This window comes from Theropithecus gelada, chromosome 16 (assembly GCF_003255815.1).
Source record: "Theropithecus gelada isolate Dixy chromosome 16, Tgel_1.0, whole genome shotgun sequence".
In the NCBI taxonomy this organism is placed as follows: domain Eukaryota; kingdom Metazoa; phylum Chordata; class Mammalia; order Primates; family Cercopithecidae; genus Theropithecus; species Theropithecus gelada.
Genome location: NC_037684.1, coordinates 9,832,272 through 9,851,215, shown reverse-complemented (window position 1 = coordinate 9,851,215; position 18,944 = coordinate 9,832,272). Strand labels below are relative to the sequence as shown.

At 45.3% G+C, this 18,944-nt stretch overlaps 1 protein-coding gene and 1 pseudogene across 2 annotated transcripts; both read left to right on the top strand.

Moving 5' to 3' along the window:
- Positions 1-1,838: 1,838 nt before the first annotated feature.
- HEATR9 (HEAT repeat containing 9) lies at positions 1,839-17,681 on the top strand. Of its 2 annotated transcripts, none has more exons than XM_025361447.1 (15): positions 1,839-2,066; positions 4,232-4,281; positions 5,606-5,787; positions 6,107-6,119; positions 6,444-6,500; positions 6,695-6,751; positions 7,440-7,497; positions 7,874-8,004; positions 14,017-14,199; positions 14,561-14,653; positions 14,766-14,885; positions 15,838-15,911; positions 16,393-16,444; positions 16,877-16,963; positions 17,217-17,681. In XM_025361447.1, the coding sequence occupies exons 1-15, from the start codon at positions 1,979-1,981 to the stop codon at positions 17,562-17,564; spliced, it is 1,593 nt and encodes a 530-aa protein (XP_025217232.1). In that variant the 5' UTR covers positions 1,839-1,978; the 3' UTR covers positions 17,565-17,681. The 2 variants fall into 2 exon arrangements, with proteins under 2 accessions (XP_025217232.1, XP_025217231.1); XM_025361446.1 differs by having other exon boundaries at positions 6,107-6,239.
- LOC112609192 lies at positions 8,466-10,014 on the top strand (annotated as a pseudogene).
- Positions 17,682-18,944: the final 1,263 nt, after the last annotated feature.

Here is an 18,944-nt window from a genome sequence, read left to right as displayed (position 1 = left end):
AAAAATAAATTTAAAAATTTTTAAAAAGTGTCAGGATGCAGTGAAACCCCGTCTCTACTAAAAATACAAACAATTAGCCAGGCGTGGTGGCAGGCGCCCATAGTCCCAGCTACTCGGGAGGCTGAGGCAGGAGAATGGCATGAACCTGGAAGGCAGAGCTTGCAGTGAGTTGAGATCTCGCCACTGCACTCCAGCCTGGGCGACAGAGAGAGACTCTGTCTCAAAAAAAAAAAAAAAGAAAGAAAAAAGGTCGGGCGCGGTGGCTCACGCCTGTAATCCCAGCACTTTGGGAGGCCGAGGTGAGTGGATCATGAGGTCAGGAGATTGAGACCATCCTGGCTAACACAGTGAAACCCCGTCTCTACTAAAAATACAAAAAATTAGCCCGGTGTGATGGTGGGCGCCTGTAGTCCCAACTACTCGGGAGGCTGAGGCAGGAGAATGGCATGAACCCAGGAGGTGGAGCTTGCAGTGAGCTGAGATTGCCACCACTGCACTCCAGCCTGGGCAATAGAGCAAGACTCCAACTCAAAAAAAGAAAAAAAAAAAAGTGTCAGGATGTATCTACTAATAACAAGGACATTATATAAAACCACAACATGCGTACCATACTCAGGAAACTTAATAATGACACAATATACAGTCTATAATCGAATTCCTCATAGTCCAGTAAGGAAGACAGACCTGTGAGCAGATTATACATATGAAAAAGACTTAAAGTAAAGCAAAGTGTAAAAAAGCTGTGGTCACATTGTGGAGAGAGGGAATTCTATCACAGAGTCACGGCAGGGGGTGGGGAGCAGGAACCCTGAGGGAGAATAAAGACTTCAAAGATGAGAAAACATTTGAGTGGACTTTTTGAAAGATCTGAGAGACCGTTTAACAGGTTTAAAAGGAAAAGACTGACAGGTAGAGGGAACAGAATATGCAAAAGTAAGAGGTATAAAAAGCAGCTCCTTCATCAGGTCAAATAGCAAATGCATGCTGGGCTTAATACCTGGGTGAAGGGTTGAGAGGTGCAGCAAACCATCATGACACACATTTACCATGTATCTATGTAACAAACCTGCACTTTCTGCACATGTATCCTGGAACATAAAGTAAAATAAAATAAAATAAAAAAAGTTGAAAGAAAAGAAAAGAAAAAGGCAGCTCCTTACCACACAGATGAGTTCAGTCTTTTGCTGCCAAAGACAGGGAGAGGGTGTGTATAAAAGGGACTTTCCAGGGCCAGGCGCAGTGGCTCACGCCTGTAATCCCAGCATTTTAGGAGGCCAAGGCAGGCAGATCACCTGAGGTCAGAAGTTTGAGACCAGCCTGGCCAACATGGTGAAACCCCATCTCTTCTAAAAATACAAAAATTAGCCCAGTGTGGTGGCATGCACCTGTTGTCCCAGCTATTTGGGAGGCTGAAGCAGGAGAATTGCTTGAACCTGGGAGGTAGAGACTGCAGTGAGCCAAGATCATGCCACTGCACTCCAGCCTGGGTGACAGAATGAGACTCCCTCTCCAAACAAACAAACAAACAAACAAATAAATAAATAAAGGGACTTTCCCATCCCTGCCATTTTCACAATGACTAATCCTAAGAACAATCCCTGATCCTAACATGGGCTTACTTGAGCTTGACAGTTCACCAAATGGTTTGACTTTCTTCTCCAGTTTATGCCTCACCACAGGCCCTTTCGTTAAGCCAGACAGACATGACTTTCCTACTTGTCCAGTGAGGAAACTGAAACTCAGAAAATAAAGTGACTAGCTCAAATGCCTGAGCTGGGGCTCAGAAGTGAAACCTGAGTGTTCTATTTACCAAAGTAACCTGGTTGCTTAGCACTTGGAAGCTTCTACCTCCAGAAGTCCAGACACCTCACCTGTACCTCTTGCACCACAGAGGAGAGGTCTCCTCCAGCTGTGCCCCCACTCCCCTAAAAGCCTTGTATTCCCTGCTGCAGGTTCCCTCTGGCTCCACCAGGAGAAGATGGCCTATGAAAAATCAACTGATATCTTTGATATCTCCAGGTCAATGTTCCTGTATCCATGGCTGGAATATCCAGACAGGACCAAAGGTGAGGCTGGGATGGACAGAAATGGAGCCCAGAGAAGGGGACTGAAAAAGAAATGCTACCTGCCTCTCACTCCCAGGCAAGGGTCTAGGTGAGTTCAGCAAACCCATGGGAAACATCAGGGCAGGCCCTTGGACACTTTGATGGCTCTGCACAGTCCTCAAGGTAAGTCTCAGGCTCCTCAGCAGGGCCTACAGGGCCCTCTAAGATGGGACACCTGTGTGTCTCCCCAGTTTCTGCTCCCACACCTGCACCCTGCTCTTTACCCTCAATTCTTGCACCTCCAAATCTTTGCATAGGGTGTTCCATGTCTAATGCTCTTCCCCCTTATCCACCTGGCTAGCTCCTGTTTGTATTGAAGACTCAGCTTGTGCAGTTCACTCTAGGAACTTATCCTCCCAGCCAGGTTAGGTACCCCTCAAGAGTACCACCTGTGTCTACATCTATCTTCACATCTGTTTCCCTCTGTTAATCACTAAGAAACACTTCTGTCTCTCCAGCTAGAACAGTGGTCCTCAAAACGTGATCCCATGACCAGCAGCATCAGCATCTTGTTAGAAATGCAAATCCTCAGCTGGGCACGGTGGCTCACGTCTGTAATTCCAGCACTTTGGGAGGCCAAGGCAGGCGGATCACTTGAGACCAGGAATTTGAGACCAGCCTGGCCAACATGGTGAAATGCCATCTCAACTAAAAATACAAAAATCAGCTGGGCGTGGTGGCAGGTGCCTATAATTCCAGCTACTTGGGAGGCTGAGGTATGAGAACCATTTGAACCTGGGAGGCAGAGATTGACCTGAGCCAAGATTGTGCCACTACACTCCAGCGGCCCGGGCAAGAGAGCAAGACTCTGTCTCAATAAAAACAAAACAAAAAACACGAAATCCAAATTCTCAGACCCCACCCCTAATCTAGTGAATCAGATACTGTGGGTATGAGTCCCAGAAATCTGTGTTTTAACAAACTCTCCATGTGATTTTTTTTTTTTTTTCTAATTGAGGGTTAGGGGGCAGTCTCACTTTGTTGCCCAGATTGGTCTCGAACTCCTGGGCTCAAGCAATCTGCCAGCTTTGGCCTCCCAAAGGGCTGGGATTACAGATGTGTCGCACCATGCCCAGCCTCTCCAGGTAATTCTAATGCACAATCTAGTTTGAGACACTGAATGACCCCAGTGGTTTTCACCCTCAGCTGCACATTAGAATCTTCTGGGGAGCTTTCCAAAATGCCTAGGCCCCATCCCCACATAATTTGATTTGATTAATTTGATGAAGGACCTAGCCATGTTCAAAATTCCCACAAATATTCTAATATGCACAGCAATGCTGCTGCTCCGCAAATCACATATTGAGTTAGGAAGGTAGTAGGCTATGTGCCACTTAAAGGTAGGAATTATACCTTATCTCCCCGGTGCCTGGTGAAATATCTGGTAGTAGTAGTCACTAAATGCTGAATAAATAAATGCCCGAATGTATTTATTCTGTAACCCATCTTTGCAACTGCTCTCTTTTTTTTTTTTTTTTTTTTTTTGAGTCTTGCTGTTGCCCAGGCATGGCACGATTTCGGCTCCCTGCAACCTCCACCTCCCAGATTCAAGAGATTCTCCTGCCTCAGCCTCTCAAGTAGCTGGGACTATAGGCGTGCACCACCACCCCTGGCTAATGTTTTTCTTTTTCTTTTTTTTGTTTTTTTGAGACAGAGTCTCGCCCTGTCACCCAGGCTGGAGTGCAGTGGCACGATCTAGGCTCACTGCAAGCTCCGCCTCCCGGGTTCACGCCATTCTCCTGCCTCAGTCTCACGAGTAGCTGGGACTACAGGCGCCTGCCACCAAGCCCGGCTAATTTCTTTTTTGTATTTTTAGTGGAGATAGGGTTTCACCGTGTTAGCCAGGATGGTCTCGATCTCCTGACCTCGTGATCCGCCTGTCTCAGCCTCCCAAAGTGCTGGGATTACAGGTGTGAGTCACCTTGCCCGGCTGACTAATTTTTTTTGTATTTTTAGTACAGATGGGGTTTCACCATGTTGACTAGGCTGGTCTCAAACCTCTGACCTCCGGTGATCTGCCCTTCCTGGCTTCCCAAAGTGCTGGGATTATAGGCAGGAGCCACCGCGCCCAGCCTGCAACTGCTATCTCATTTGAACCACACACATACTCTTATTCCTCTTGCCAGAACTCAGAAAAGCCATGGCTCCTGTTCATCTGCCCTTGTCCTGCTACCAGGTAAGACCCCTTACTTTTGCTATCCTGGGAGCTGTATCAAAGTTAGGAGGGGCAGCAAACTATCCCTTCCCGTTAAAGCCAGCTCATAGAACCCTGACATTCATCTCTGGCGCTCCCATTAACTCTGTGATCTTGAACAAGTCACTTTCCCCCTCAGAGCCTCAGGAGCTTCCTGTGTCACAGGTTAACACCTGACCACCTCCCTTTGTGGAGTTGTTATGAGACAAAGTCTATGAGGCCTTGGCTGTGCAGAAAGTGCTTACTAATGGAAGTCATTTTTATTAGTTAACACAGGGACAGTTAGCAACCCTCACAGTTTGGGTTGCCAGATGAAATATAGAATGACCAATTAAATTTGAATTTTGGATACACAACAAATGGTGTTTTAGTACAAATGTGCCCCGAATATTTCATTCATTACCTAAAATCCAAATTTAACTTGACATCCTAGTATTTTTTTGTTGTTGGGGAGGAGGGAGCTTTTTTTTTTTTCTTCCTAAATCTGCAACCCTACTCACTGTGAGTCAATGCTCCATTTTTTGAACTTATGCCAATCACTTGAGAACCTTTACTGATCTTCTCAGCACAAAGTTGGGAACCACAGCTGAAGCCCCTCTCCCCTGTTGCCCAGATCTGTTGCAAAGAGTGAAAGAAAGGCTTAAGAAGAGACAGGGATGAATCCTAGCCAAATCTTCAGAGAAAGCCCCTGACCCACTCAAAATCCTCCATTATAGTGAGAGCTGTAGTTTCACAATTGTTTAAGTGATAGATTATTTTAAGAAAGTCTGTTTTCCTGCTAAACTGTTAAGTTCCATGAGGGCAAGGATAACTGCAGTCCTAGCACCCAGCACAGTACCTGGCACATAGTTGGTACTCAAATAAGTATCTGAATGAGCAACAGTCTGTCTTTTCCCCACCTTTATTCCACATCCTTCCCACACCTTGCCTTTTCATTTCCCTACCCAAATGCCATTTTCAAAGTGCTTTGAGACCCTCAACTAACCAAACTATGTGTTCAGATCAATTTACAGATCACCAGTGGCTTCACAATCTGGATCTCTTTTATCTTTACAATAATCTTGGTAGGGACACAGAGCAAGGATTATTAGCTTTGTTTTACAGATAAGAAGACTGAGACCTTGCTAGGATGAAGTAACTTGCCCAAGTTATGCAATGGATTAAGTTGTAGCTGTGACTCCAGCTCAGATGAGAGGCTAGAGGGCATCTGTCTCACCCTGCCCTTCCCTCTCTTTACCCCTCCTCCCCATACCCCAAGTAAGGGCCTAAGGGACCCCTCTGACTGTTCTGCCACTTGCAAACCCAGATGCCAAAGGAAGAGTTTCCCCCAAGTCCAGAGTGCTGGAGGCAGCATCCGAGCAAGCCAAACTCAGTCCCGTACTGCTACTTCAATAAACCTGAGATCTACACGCACTGGCACGACCTGTATGATCAGCGAGAGGAACGGGAGGCTGAGAAGATGTTGAGGAAAATGAGAGATGACCATAGGTGTGTTTTGCTGGCCTCCATATTCTCCTCACTCTCCACATCTTCTAGGAAAGTAAGGAAGGGCAAGGAAGGGGTGGCCCAGGGAGTAAGGCAAGTCAGCCTACAGGTCCCAGAGAGGAGCTTAGGGCGGCTCGGCTCGGCTCAGCTCCACCTGGCTTGGCCGGCTCGGCTCGGCTCTGGTGGATATCACTGAGTCCTCATCTGTCTTCCTCTGGTCCCATTTCTGAGGTGGGCCGCAGCCCTGTGGCAGAGGTGAGGGTGCAACCTGAGGAGGGAAGGTACAAGGGGACCAAAGCTGCCTATGCAATTTCTCACACAGGTACATCAGAGAAGTACATCAAACCCACATCCAAATGTTCCATCTCCCCATGAGCAAGCTGACTATAAAATCTGAGATGCAATCTAGGCCCTTAGAGCCTACCTGGGACCCCCTGAAATGGCAAAGATTAAGGGTCAGGACCATGTGGGAGAGGACATGGGGGACTCCCTCCCTCTGGGTGCCCTTCCCTTGGGCTCACACCATCCTTCAGCCCTCAGTCCTTGCCTGAAAAACAGAGGGAGGGTAGGAAAAGGGATTGGATTGGATGAGCTCCCTTTAGTTTGAAATTCTGTATTTTTCTCTGTCTTCCTTTCCACTGGCTGCCTTGGATGGGCAGGAACTCACAAAAAGCCTGGAATCTCCCAGAGAGGATGAGCAATTCTATGCAGCACAGGTGAGAAAAGGCAAGAATACAGGAGGGTGGTTACAGCCAGGAATTGGTCTAGCTGGAAAGTAAAAAGCTGCTTGATGTGATGGTGGTTGTGGGGATGGTATTCCAAGCACAAACTCCAGCTGTGTCCAGAGAATGGTAACTCCTGGGGATGGTGTCCAGGGTTCCTTCTCTTTCCTCCATCCCTCTTCCTGCAGGCTCTGGGATGCTTACGCATCAGTGACAAGTTTGTCATGAAGGCACTACAGCAGGTGGTGAGTCTGAGAACTGCTGGAGTTCAGGAAAGAAGGAAACAGGGTCTGAGATGTGTGGTACATGGGCATAGACAAGGCTCCTCAGGGTGCTAGGATGGCAGGTCAGGTCCAGTAAGGACATAGCCACCACTGTGCAGCATGCCCCCATCTCATGTCCTTGGCCTCTTAGAAGAGCGGCTGGATCTAAAAGATGGGGAAGGAAGAATCTGAAGATCCCCCTGGTCTAACCAAAAAGACATTATTGGACTGAAAAGCCAGGAAAGTCTGAAAACCAGAACAGAGTACATTCTCTGCCTTAACTGGAAACACCGCATATGTACACATCAGCTTACCACTGGGAACATGCATTCTTAATATCCATAATCTCATTTAACTCTTACAACAACACCAGGAATTAGTATCTGTATTTTTTTTAAAGAAAATGACAGCTCTGAAAGACCAAGGGTCTTGCCCAAGGCCAAGTGGCTACTAGATACCAGATAGAGATTTGAACAAACATCTAACTCCCAACTGCATTGTTCCTTCCATTGAACCATTTTGCCTGTATTCTGTATTTGAGAATAGATAGGTCACTTTCTAGGCTTCAGTTTCCTCTTTTGTAAAATGAGAAGTTAAGCTGAGACAATCCCTAAAGCTCTGACATTCCATCACCTTATTATATGTTCCTACCACCTGCCTCTTAAATTAGGCCCAATCTGGTCCAGAGAAAGTAAAGTACGAGGCCTACCGAACCCTGGCCATCCTGGGTAAGTATGTCCTCTCCCTTGGTGGGGAGTTGAGAAAGTGTAACCACTTTCTCCTTTGGGTAAGGACAAATGGGTGAGGAGCATACACCTACTCCAACCTAGCATTTGGCAAGGCCTGAGAACTATCCCAGTTATGTCGAACCAAGAGAGGAAGGTGGGGTGAAAAGGGAAAAGAGATTAGAGAGAGGGAGAGGGAGGGCGCTTGGAATTGTGTTCATGTTCAGTCAGCTGCCCTGGTATCCTGGGAGGATGGGCAACACCGTGGTACCTAGGACTTGGAACTTAGGTCTCAATAGCAAAGTGGAGTTCAATAGGTCCTTGCAGAGAAGGGCAGTACCAGAGGCTCTGCCCTGACTTGAGGCCCCTCCCTGTCCAGGTTGCCTAAATAAGCATGTGATCCGGGCTCTCATCAAACAGCTGAAGGAGAAAAATGAGGGTCAAAGGATGGAGACTTTGACGGGGCTACGAATGGCTCTTAACTCCTGGGCTGCTGTCTCTAAAGACAAGGTGATTGGGAGGACAGTCAACTAGGGGCAAAGCTGGACAAGGTAGTTGATAGGTTTAGCTGGGGGTTGGATGAGGAAGAAGTTAACCTAGCACAGCTTTGATAGAGGAAGACACTGTCCTTGAGGAGTTCCCTCGGAAGTTGAATAGAAGCATATGGCTTGGCCATTTACTAGTCCATTTCTGAAAAGCCAAATTTCAGTGCTGCAGTTTGTATTTAAAATGGAGAATGGAGACAGTACAGATGGTTCCAGATTTAGATGGTTTAACTTACGATTTTTTGACTTTACAACAGTGCAAAAACAACACATATTCAGTACACTCCTTAACTTACCATGAGTATGACATTACAACCTGATAAACTCATCCATGGGATGTCATTGTAAATAGAGGAGCATCTGTAATTGCCTGATAGTACTGTTGAGAGGACTAAATGAGATAATGTATGTAAAACACCTAGTACAATGCCTATGCTCTTTCAGTGGTAACCATCATTATCATTATCATCTCTAAAATAACTTATTAAGGTAAAACCTGTCAAGAAGACACGGGGCCCAAGAGAGTCCTCAGACCCTACTGTTTTTTTCTCCTTTAGTGTTCTCTTACTTTGACCCCATCATTGCTCTATGTAAAAGAGAATCCATCATTCATCCATTTATTCAGCAAATATAAAATAAACAGCTATCATGTGCCGGGCACTGTCCTAGGCCCTTGGGATATAGCAGTGAACCAGACAGGCAAAGATATCTGTCCTTATGGAGGAGGTTACCCTCTAATGGGGGAGACCCATCATAACCAATAAATTTATTTTTAGAAAATTAGGCTGGGAATGGTGGCTGACGCCTGTAATCCCAGCACGTTGGAAGGCTGAGGCGGGTGGATCACTTCAGGTCAGGAGTTTAAGACCAGCCTGACCAACATGGTGAGACCCTGTCTCCACTAAAAATCAAAAAAAAAAAAAAAAGAAAAGAAAAACTTAGCCAGGCATGGTGACACACACCTGTAATCCCAGCTACTTGGAAGGCTGAGGCAGAATTGCTTGAACACAGGAGGCAGAGGTTGTAGTGAGCCAAGATTGCACCATTGCACTCCAGCCTGGGCAATTAGAGCAAAACTCCATTTCAAAAAAAAAAGAAAAAGAAAATTATGTAGTATGTTAGAGGTGACAGGTACAATGGAAACAATTACATAGCAGGGTAAGTAAGAGTGATCAAGGAGTGACAAGTGGGAGTAGGGATGGGTTGCAATGTTAAATATAGTAGACAGGGAAGGCCTCATTTAGAAGGTGCATTTGAGCAAGGACATAAAGAAAGTGAGTGGGTTAGCCTTACAGATATCTGAGAGAAGACATTCCAGGCAGAAGGACCAATGCAAAGGGAGGAGTATATTTGGCATGGTTAAGAAAGCAAGAGGGCTTTCAAGCATGGCGTTTGGTTGGTGAGGACCTACACAGGTTCAACAAGGGTATCAAGAAGTGTTACTTCTCTTCGGGGCCCACCTACCTCAAGCCACGACATGATGTTTGTCCGCAATGATTGCAAAGTGTTCAGATTTTGTAAATCTAAATGTCATAAAAACTATAAAAAGAAGCGCAATCCTCACAAAGTTAGGTGGACCAAAGCATTCCGGAAAGAGCTTACAGTGGATAATTCACTTGAATTTTAAAAACATAGAAATGAACCTATCAAATGCTAGCAAGAGCGATGGAATAAAACTATTGATGCAATGAAGAGAGTTGAAGAGATCAAACAGAAATGCCACGTTAAATTTATAATGAACAGATTGAAGAAAAATAAAGAGCTACAGAAAGTTCAGGATATCAAAGAAGTCAAGCAAAACATCCATCTTATCCGAGCCCCTCTTGCAGGCAAAGCGAAGCAGTTGGAAGAGAAAACGGTACAGCAGTTACAAGAGGATGTGGACAAGAGGATGCTTCTTAAAAATCTCTGTAACCATTTCTTTTATGTACATTTGAAAATGCCCTTTGAAGACTTCGAACTGCTAAATTATTAGTTTATTTTTTACATAAGGTCACTTAAATGAAAAGTGATTAAAATATATCTTTCCTACATTGCCATCTACAAAACATCAGGTATTATGAATGTTAGATTTCATGTCAGTGTTAAATCTTCACTAATAGATTTATGTAAATCATGAAAATTCTACTTATAACTACAGAAGTGAATTGTGGACGTAAAACGGTTATGCCATTTGGATAATGACATTAGGCAGCATATAATAACTAATGGCTAAAATCCATGGCTAGTGATATATAAAACAAAATATTCTTTGCAGTAAAATATTCTCTTTATTAATGTTACAGAAGGAGGAACACATCAAGGAACTAACAATCTGTATGACACTGTCAAATATTATTTTGATTTTAATATTTCCTATTTTGGTTTATTTGCATCTTAGAAGAGCATAATGACATTGTTTGATGAAGCCTAATTATGCTGGACTGCTTTGACCTGGTTTAACCCTTCTGATAGGTAGTTGTGGATGTTGGGGATGAGAACTGAATAATCTTTGCCTGGAGTGACACTACACTCTAGAGTTTCCACTTTGGAGAATATTCAGTTCTAACTTGTGATTCCCGGTAGAACAAACTTTATTTTTCTAGCCTACCAATGATCTAGAAGCAGAGGAATCCCAGTGCCTTTTAAAAGTTGTTATGTGGTTTTCTTTTAAAAAGCTCGTTTTTGGAAAGTAGAATTTATGGGTACAACATCTGCTCATTATTTGCACATAAAACCATTTAAAAAGTAAAAAAAAAAAAAAAAAAAAAAAAGGCAAGAGGGCCAGTGTGGTTAACGTGAAGTAAGAATACAGCAATAAGAAATGAGGTCAAGTTAAAGAAGTTAATAGGAGACTAAGTCATATGTGGCCTTCTGGGCTGTTTTAAGTACTTGGGCTTTTACTCTGAGTGAAATAGGGAGCCAGCTGGGTGCAGTGGCTCACCCCTATAATCCCAGCACTCTGGGAGGCCGAGGTGGGTGGATCACAAGGTCAGGAGATCAAGACCATCCTGGTCAACATGGTGAAACCCCATCTCTACTAAAATACAAAAAAACAAAAAAAAAACTAGCCGAGCATAGTGGCGCATGTCTGTAATCCCAGCTACTTGGGAGGCTGAGGCAGGGGAATCGTTTGAATCCAGGAGGTGGAGGTTGCAGTGAACCAAGATCATGCCACTGTACTCCAGCCTGGCGACAGAGCAAGACTCTGTCTCAAAAAAAAAAAAAAAAAAGAAAAAGAAATAGGGAGCCATTAGAAATTTTGAGCAGAGGAATAACATGATGTAACTTACATTTCAAAAGGTTCACTCTGACTTATATGCTGCATAAAGACTGGGGGTTAGGAGCCAAAAGTGTAAGCAGGGAGATCAATTAGGAGCTACTGAAATAATCCTGATGAGATGTGATAATGGCTTGGACCATGGGGATCCCAGTGGAGTTGGTAAGAAGTGATTTAATTCTGGATATATATAATTTTGGGAGTTTTTGAGATGAGGTTTTGCTCTTGTTGCCCAGGCTGGAGTGCTCTCCATCTCAGCTCACTGCAACCTCTGCCTCCTGGGTTCAAGCGATTCTCCTGCCTCAGCCTCCCGAGTAGCTGGGATTACAGGCATGCACCACCACACCTGGCTAATTTTGTATTTTTAGTAGAGATGGGGTTTCTCCATGTTGGTCAGGCTGGTCTTGAACTCTCGACCTCAGGTGATCTGCCCGCCTCAGCCTCCCAAAGTGCTGGGATTACAGGCTTGAGCCATTGCACCTGGCCTCAAATGCTGGATAAATTTTGAAAGCAAAACTCTTGACAGGTTGAATGAGTTGTAAAAGACAATGAGGAAACAAGGATGAAGCCAAGATTTTTGGCCTAGCAACTGAAAAGATGAAGTTATTATCAACTAAGGTTCAGAAAGCTGTAGAAGAGGTTTGGAGTTTGCATCAGAAATCTAGTTTTAGATAAGTTATGTCTGAAACATCTACCAGAACTCCAAGGGAAGTGGTAAGTAAATGGTTAGATATACAATTTGGAGTTTAGGAGAGAAGTCTGAACTAGGGAAGGAAATCTGGGAGTTGTCAGCATATGATGTCACTACACTAGATGAGATCACTGAGCTTTGGGGCACCCCAATATTAGGAGGTCAGGGAGAAGGGAAGGAACAAGTAAATACTGAGGAGTGGCCAATAGGGTAGGAACACAACCAAGAGTGTGGTGTTCTGAAAATCAAGTGAAGAACATACATCCAGGAGAGAAGAGAAATCAAACATATCAAGTCATGTAAGGACTGAGAACTCATATGTGGATTTAACAATGTGGGAATCATTGATTATCTTTCTTTTTGAGACGGGTCACTCTGTCACCCAGGCTCAACCGCGCCCGGCTGAATCATTGATTATCTTAATAGAGCCATTTTGGTGGAGTAGTGGAGGTGAAAGCCTGATTTGAGTGGGTTTAAGAGAGATTGGGAAGAAAGAAGTTAGGGACAGAAAATATGGACAACTTTCCAAGTTTTGCTAGAAAGGTAGTAGTTGGCACAGAAGTAGAGTCAAGAAAAAAGAAAACAGCATGTTTCCACACTGAGGAGTAATGATCCAGTTGTTAGAAAAATAAGGACTTTGGGCTGGGCGCGGTGGCTCGCCCCTGTAATCCCAGCACTTTGGGAGGCAGAGAGGGTCAGATCACGAGGTCAGGAGATCGAGACCATCCTGGCTAACTCGGTGAAACTCCGTCTCTACTAAAAATACAAAAACAAAAAAATTAGCTCAGCGTGGTGGTGGGTGCCTGACGTCCCAGCTACTCGGGAGGCTGAGGCAGGAAAATGGCATGAACCTGGGAGGTGGAGCTTGCAGTGAGCCAAGATCGTGCCACTGCACTCCAGCCTGGGCAACAGAGCAAGACTCCATCTCAAAAAATAAAAATAAAAATAAATAAGGACTTTGAAGAGTGTGAAAAATAACAATGTTCTTAAACAATGTCCTTAAACAGCTGAGAAGAGATAAAGTCTGACACAAGTGGAGACTGGCCTTAGATAGATGGTTATAGTCCATAGTTAACAAGTAGAAAGGATGGGCATATGGGTGCAAGTATTGGAAGTTGGACAGAAGTGGTCATAGGAGTCTATGGAACTTCCTTTCTATTGCTTTTATTTTCTCAGTGAAGTAGAAAGCAAGGTCATTAGCCAAGAATAAGAATAGAGGAAGAAGTGTTCCAGAAACGATGTGAATTAGAAGAGTGAGAAAGAGAACTGACCAGGGAAAAACAGTATGATTACCAGGCAGCATTAAGGGTCTATATGAGGTCTGTAGTTCACACATTTTAATAAGATCATTCACTGCCACAGTGTTTTTCTCCAGGAAGTAGTGGCACAAAGTGGAGAGTTGGATTTAGCCAGGATTGTAGTTCTGTCCAGGGAGTAGAATGAAGCAAGAGTGGATAAAGAAGTTGAGGGTGAGGAAGGGGAGTGATTACAGCAGGATCATGGAATTTAAGCTGGGTCAAGAGGGACGGAGGTGTGGAGGAATGCAAAGGTGGCAGGCTCAATGGATTATTAGTCCCTTGTGGAATCAAACAATTGTTGGCCGCAGGAACTGGAAAAAGAGGTGATGGTCAGAGTGGGATCCATGAAATGGAGATTATGGAGAAGCTGCATTTGTGGGTAATGATCAGGTCTCTCAGTGGGATGGCTGAGGCAGAGAAGAGAACAAGGATATTGGAGGAGAGGTATGGGATCACTCACATGTACATTTTTTTAAATGACAGGAATTAACACAGAAGAAGTGTTGAAGAGAGTAACAGTGATCCATCCATGAGATAGTTATAGAGAAATGAGATCTGACCTAGGAGCAAGTAGGTGACAGCAAGAATAAGTTAATTGGGTGAAATAATCTGATGCACAAGATTCATTTTAGGGAGGAAGGTGAATATAGTCTGGAAGCATAAAGTACAAAGCCTGGCTAAATACATAGCCCCTCCCCCTACCCATTTTGTGTCCTGTCTCCCTCACAGAGGACTCAAGTCGGGGATGAGGGCAAGCTGGTGCCTGTACTACAGACACTGATCAAGAAGTCGTCCAGTGAAGCATCTCTGGAGGCAGCCCTGTGCCTGGGTTTCCTGAGGCCTCGTAGCAACATGGTCCAAGAGTTCTTGTTGCAGTGCCTGTGCCAAGGACTCAAGACCCAGCGGATGAAGGTGTGAGGGGCGGGAAGCTGGGATACCTGGGGAAACAGAAGCTGCTGCTGAATTGTGTGTGGTCTGGATCCTGCCATCCTAGTGGTGGAGCACTGCAGTATCCTCTGCATGCTTACAACTATGTCCATGTATAAGTATGGGTTCATATGGACATATAAGTGTACATGTGTCTGTGTATATTTGATAGGTATGGGTGTTCATTTATGTATATGTACACATGAACTTCTGTTCTCAAGAGGCCAAGAGGCAGGAAAAAGGACCTTAGCTGTTCCTCACCAGTTCTAGGCTCAGACCTCAAGTCCACCTGGCCACACAGATGCCTATAGGCCCTGTACACCCTGCCCTACCCTGCCCTTCATAGGCACTTAGGATGCTGGTCAAGGTGATGCATGTGCACTCAGCCCCAGTCATCAGGGCCGTCCTAGACCAGCTGTGTTCTTCCAGTGTCCTTGAGGTAAGCTCTGGACTGCCGTACCCTTCCTTTCCTGGCACTAGGATAGGGTTAGGGGATGAAGAAGGGAATCCATCTTTCACACTTCCCCGCTAACCCTCACCCCCGACCTCAGGACCGCTTTGAAGCCACCCAAATGCTCAAGACCATTGGGCTGGAACAGATCCAGGCACAGGGGCTAGAGGAACTCACATTTAACCTGCTCAGGAGGAAGACGCATAATGAACCCTTCCTCGTAAGTGAGACCAAAGCTCCCAAGCCCAGAGACACCCAAACCTTTCTCTTTTCCCTTTTCTGGAGACCTCCCCTGGCTTCCCCCAAAGTATCACATTCATCCTGACCTACTCCTGTTCAACTAACGCAGTTCATGTTTTCATATCACCTTGCCTTTGCTCAGGCAGTTCTCTCAGGTTAAAATGATCTGAGTCATCCTTCCTTCTATAAGGTAAAAAACTGTCTCATACTATTCACTCGCACCAGTAAGTAACCCCTCTCCCCTTCTGCCTACTAAAAATACTGTATGGCTCCTTCAAGACCAATCCCAACAATACCTCCTATGGGAAGCTTTCCCAAATCACCAACCAGCATTAATCCTACCTTCCTCTATGTTCCCTTGCTTTTGTATTTACTATAGCTTGTTATAAAACTAGGTGTTATATTTCTAAAGACATTTTTTAAAAATATAAATCAGATTGTGCCTTCTCTGCATAAGACTTTCTATTGGCTCCCAATGCCCTGTGGATGGCTTATGTTGCTTCCACAGCTCAAGCCTGCTTGCCTCTCTAGCTTCACCTCTCATCATTCTCCCCGCCAGAACGACGCACCAACTATGCTTACAACAACCATGTCCTGATTTATACCTGTTGTCCCAGGGTAATTAGAGCACTCAGAGTGCTTGGAAGAGTCCATTTGGTCACCTCTCTGAGCTGAACTATTTTCAGCTCCCCATCCTCTCTGCACCTTCTCCTGCCTCCAGATTTTTGAATATGCTCTCCCCTCTGCTCCTAAAATCTGACCAACCCCAACCATCTGCCTGGTTAATTCCTACTCACCTTCCAAGTTTCATTCAGCTCAGGTATCACCTCTTCCAGGAAGTCTTCCTGGTACCCCAGACTGAGTTAGGAGACCCTCCTATGTGTACCCTATGCATTCCCTCTGTCTGTTGACTCATTTTGATCCCTCTGCAGGCTGTGAGGCAGGCTGTGGCTCAAACTGTGGAAGAACTCAAGTTGAAGCCTATGATGATGAACTTGGTGGAGGCGTGAGTGGTCTGGAAGCTGCCAGGGCCAAATCCTAGGTGTGGGAAGGGGGCCCTCGAGGGTCAGTGAGAGGGTCAGTGAGAGCTGAGAACCTGCAGTGCAGCAGGTCCTGAGCTCTCCCTTTCCTGTGCCCCTAACCAAGTAACTCTTTGACCCCTGAGCTTTTGTTCATCTGTAAAGAGAGAGTAATAATACCTACTAAGGTTAGGTATAGGTTGCTATAAAGCTGAAAATATGACACGAAAAGAACTTCTAAAAGAAAAGTTCTGGACAGTCCTGATCATCATTCAGTGCCTTCTGGCAAACTGTGGTGCCTCTTTTTCCTCTCCCAGCCCCTTTTCTGATCCAAGAAACAAGAGAAGGAAATGAATGAAATTAGCATCACTTTGCCTAATTCACTCTGGACCTAAAAAGCAACCAGCCTCCCTTCCACTTCCCCTACTCCTTAATTCAACTATAACATACTCACTCCCTTCTACACAGACAACTGATGAACCCAGATGCCACTGCACGCCAGGAAGCAGTCATCTCTTTGGTAAGGTGGGCTCTGCTTCTCTGACCCAATTCCTGTGTTGATGGCAGGCGGAGTAGGCGATTGAGCAGAGTCACTGAGGGGAATAAAGGCCTGTAAATTTTGGGGAAGTTGTTTATTTTAGAATTCCAGCCCTACCGAGAGTTAAGATAACCTTTTCTTCAGGGTTGGGGGTGGGTGGGCTAAGGGACAGAAGATTGATGTGAGGGGTGTTGCTTAGATGCTGCTGAAATTGTCTTGACTCCTCCTAGCAAATATGGGCATTAAAGTCCCATGTAGTGGTCCTAAATGGCAAGGAAAGGAGTATCTCAGCTGGGAAACCCTATCTCCCTGCTCTCTATGCTGCAGAGTCTCACAAAGGGGCTAGAATGGGAAAGAGTGTAAGGCATCTTCCTGGGGCTGGCTACGTAGGCACTCTCACTCTGCTTCTACCAGGGTGTCCTGGGGATCCGCAGCCCACAAGTGTTCCACTTGCTCCTGGATTTACTAGATGCAGAAAACCACCAGGCTGTGAAGAAGAGTGTAAGTAAGGCATTCCTGCCCACCTTTTCCTCTTCTCTATCCCTCCTCCAAGCTTCTTCCGCCTATCTCACCACCATTTGCTCCTTGTCAGGAGGAGAGGGTCATGAGCCCTTAGACACTGTCCCTTGACCTTGTTCCTTGGGGCCACAGTGCCCTGTGGCTAGAATTCCCCCTTCCTTTGGGTGTCCCCTCTCTGGAGTCTCCTAGCCTGAACCCAAAGTGAGCCAGCACTAGGATCTTTGTTTCAACGCAGCTACAAGAAACATTAATCCTTTGTGCCTCAATTGATCCCTGGATCCAAAACAAGCTGAAAAACAAGGTTCTCTTTGTATACGAGGCACCTAAGACCAATGTGAAGGCAGAGCCCACAAGGTTCCGGAAAGAGCCTGAGAACCCAGAAGAGTTAACTATTCAAGACTTTCGACTTGCAAAGCTGAACCCCTTGTTTACTGCAAAGTCCATCACCAAAGTAGGCCAAAAGAAAACACCTGCTTTCCCACCGTACTGCTCGAAACCACGAAAACATAGGCCACAGGCCATAGGGCCCTGGCAGCCAAGGATCAAGAAACAGCTCCGGGTCCTTGCTGAAATTGCCAAATAAGTCAGTTCTTTGGGTCTACTCCCTGACTCCCTCCCTAAAGATGCTTCTCAGGCTCCCCTGAGAAAACAATCTATACTTACCTTCCATGAATAAACAAGTGTCACTCTACCTACCACATTTCTCAGAATCACTACTGCCACTTCTGTTCATCAGAAGCTCCACTGGAATACAGGTCTCCTCACTCCTGCCTGTGTATACTTTCCACTCAGCCACATGCCCTTCTACCAGAGGAAAGAGGGAAGGACAGAGTCAAAGCTTCTCTGGACGGCCAGCCTGCCTCCCTAAATCAAGTGCTTATCTGTGTCCAGAATTTGACGGCAAAGCTAGAGAGGAGTCTCTGCCTAGATAGAGAAAACTAGGAGAAAATGCTGGAAAGCTTGGATCACGTCCTCTTACTAACTTGCCCTCACCCCTTACCTCCCTACCAGTGGTCAGGAGATAATTAAGCGTTAATCAGAACCAACCATCCTCTCTGCTGCCTCTTCTACCTAGGTACCTGCTTTCTACCCTTTCCTTTGAAAGACCCTATTTACTCTCTAGGTCATTCCCTTTGAAAGACCCTTTTTATTCTCTAACACTGCCTTAATTTCTCCCCTATTTCTGCGGAAGAAGCTTTAGTTTCCCTTCGCTAACAGGACCTACCACACCAATCCCAACAAGCTACAACCCCTATCAAGAAGGAAGGGCCCAGACTTTGGAGTCAGACAAATCTGATATCTAATCCTAAGGTTAATCACTTTATTTTTTTTTTTTTTTTTTGAGACGGAGTCTCGCTCTGTCGCCCAGGCTGGAGTGCAGTGGCGCAATCTCGGCTTACTGTAAGCTCCGCCTCCCGAGTTCATGCCATTCTCCTGCCTCAGCCTCCAGAGTAGCTGGGACTACAGGTGCCCACCACCACACCTGGCTAATTTTTTGTATTTTTAGTACAGACGGGGTTTCACCGTGTTAGCCAGGATGGTCTCGATCTTCTGACCTCGTGATCCGCCCACCTCAACCTCCCAAAGTGCTGGAATTATAGGCGTGAGCCACTGCGCCTGGCCAGTTCATCACTTTTAACTTTGAACAAGTTATTATTATTAAAGGTTAATATTTAACCTTTGTGATTTTGTTTCCTCACCTATAAAATGAAAAGAATAATGCCTATTACCTCAGAAAGCTCCCATGAGGATTACCATAAAGCTTAACAGTGCCTGTCATTACATAGTAAACAACCAAATATGAACTTTTCTCTCCTTTCCTCTTTAATGTTGTCATGTGAGCCTGTGACCATCAGAGGTTAAAAACGACTGTCTCCTGCCACCTCCTCTTCTTCCCCGAGTCCTACTGATTTACTGGGAGGTCAAGTTCTTCCCCTCAAGCATAGAAAAGTCAAAGTAAAAC

Bases quoted from the DNA above. Each gene is read 5' to 3' on its own strand.
- HEATR9 (XM_025361446.1), top strand. From the start codon at position 1,979: ATGGCCTATGAAAAATCAACTGATATCTTTGATATCTCCAGGTCAATG. The intron at 5,788-6,106 runs GTGTGTTTTGCT...TTTCTCACACAG, and splicing joins AAAATGAGAGATGACCATAG to GTACATCAGAGAAGTACATC. The intron at 16,964-17,216 runs GTAAGTAAGGCA...GTTTCAACGCAG, and splicing joins ACCAGGCTGTGAAGAAGAGT to CTACAAGAAACATTAATCCT.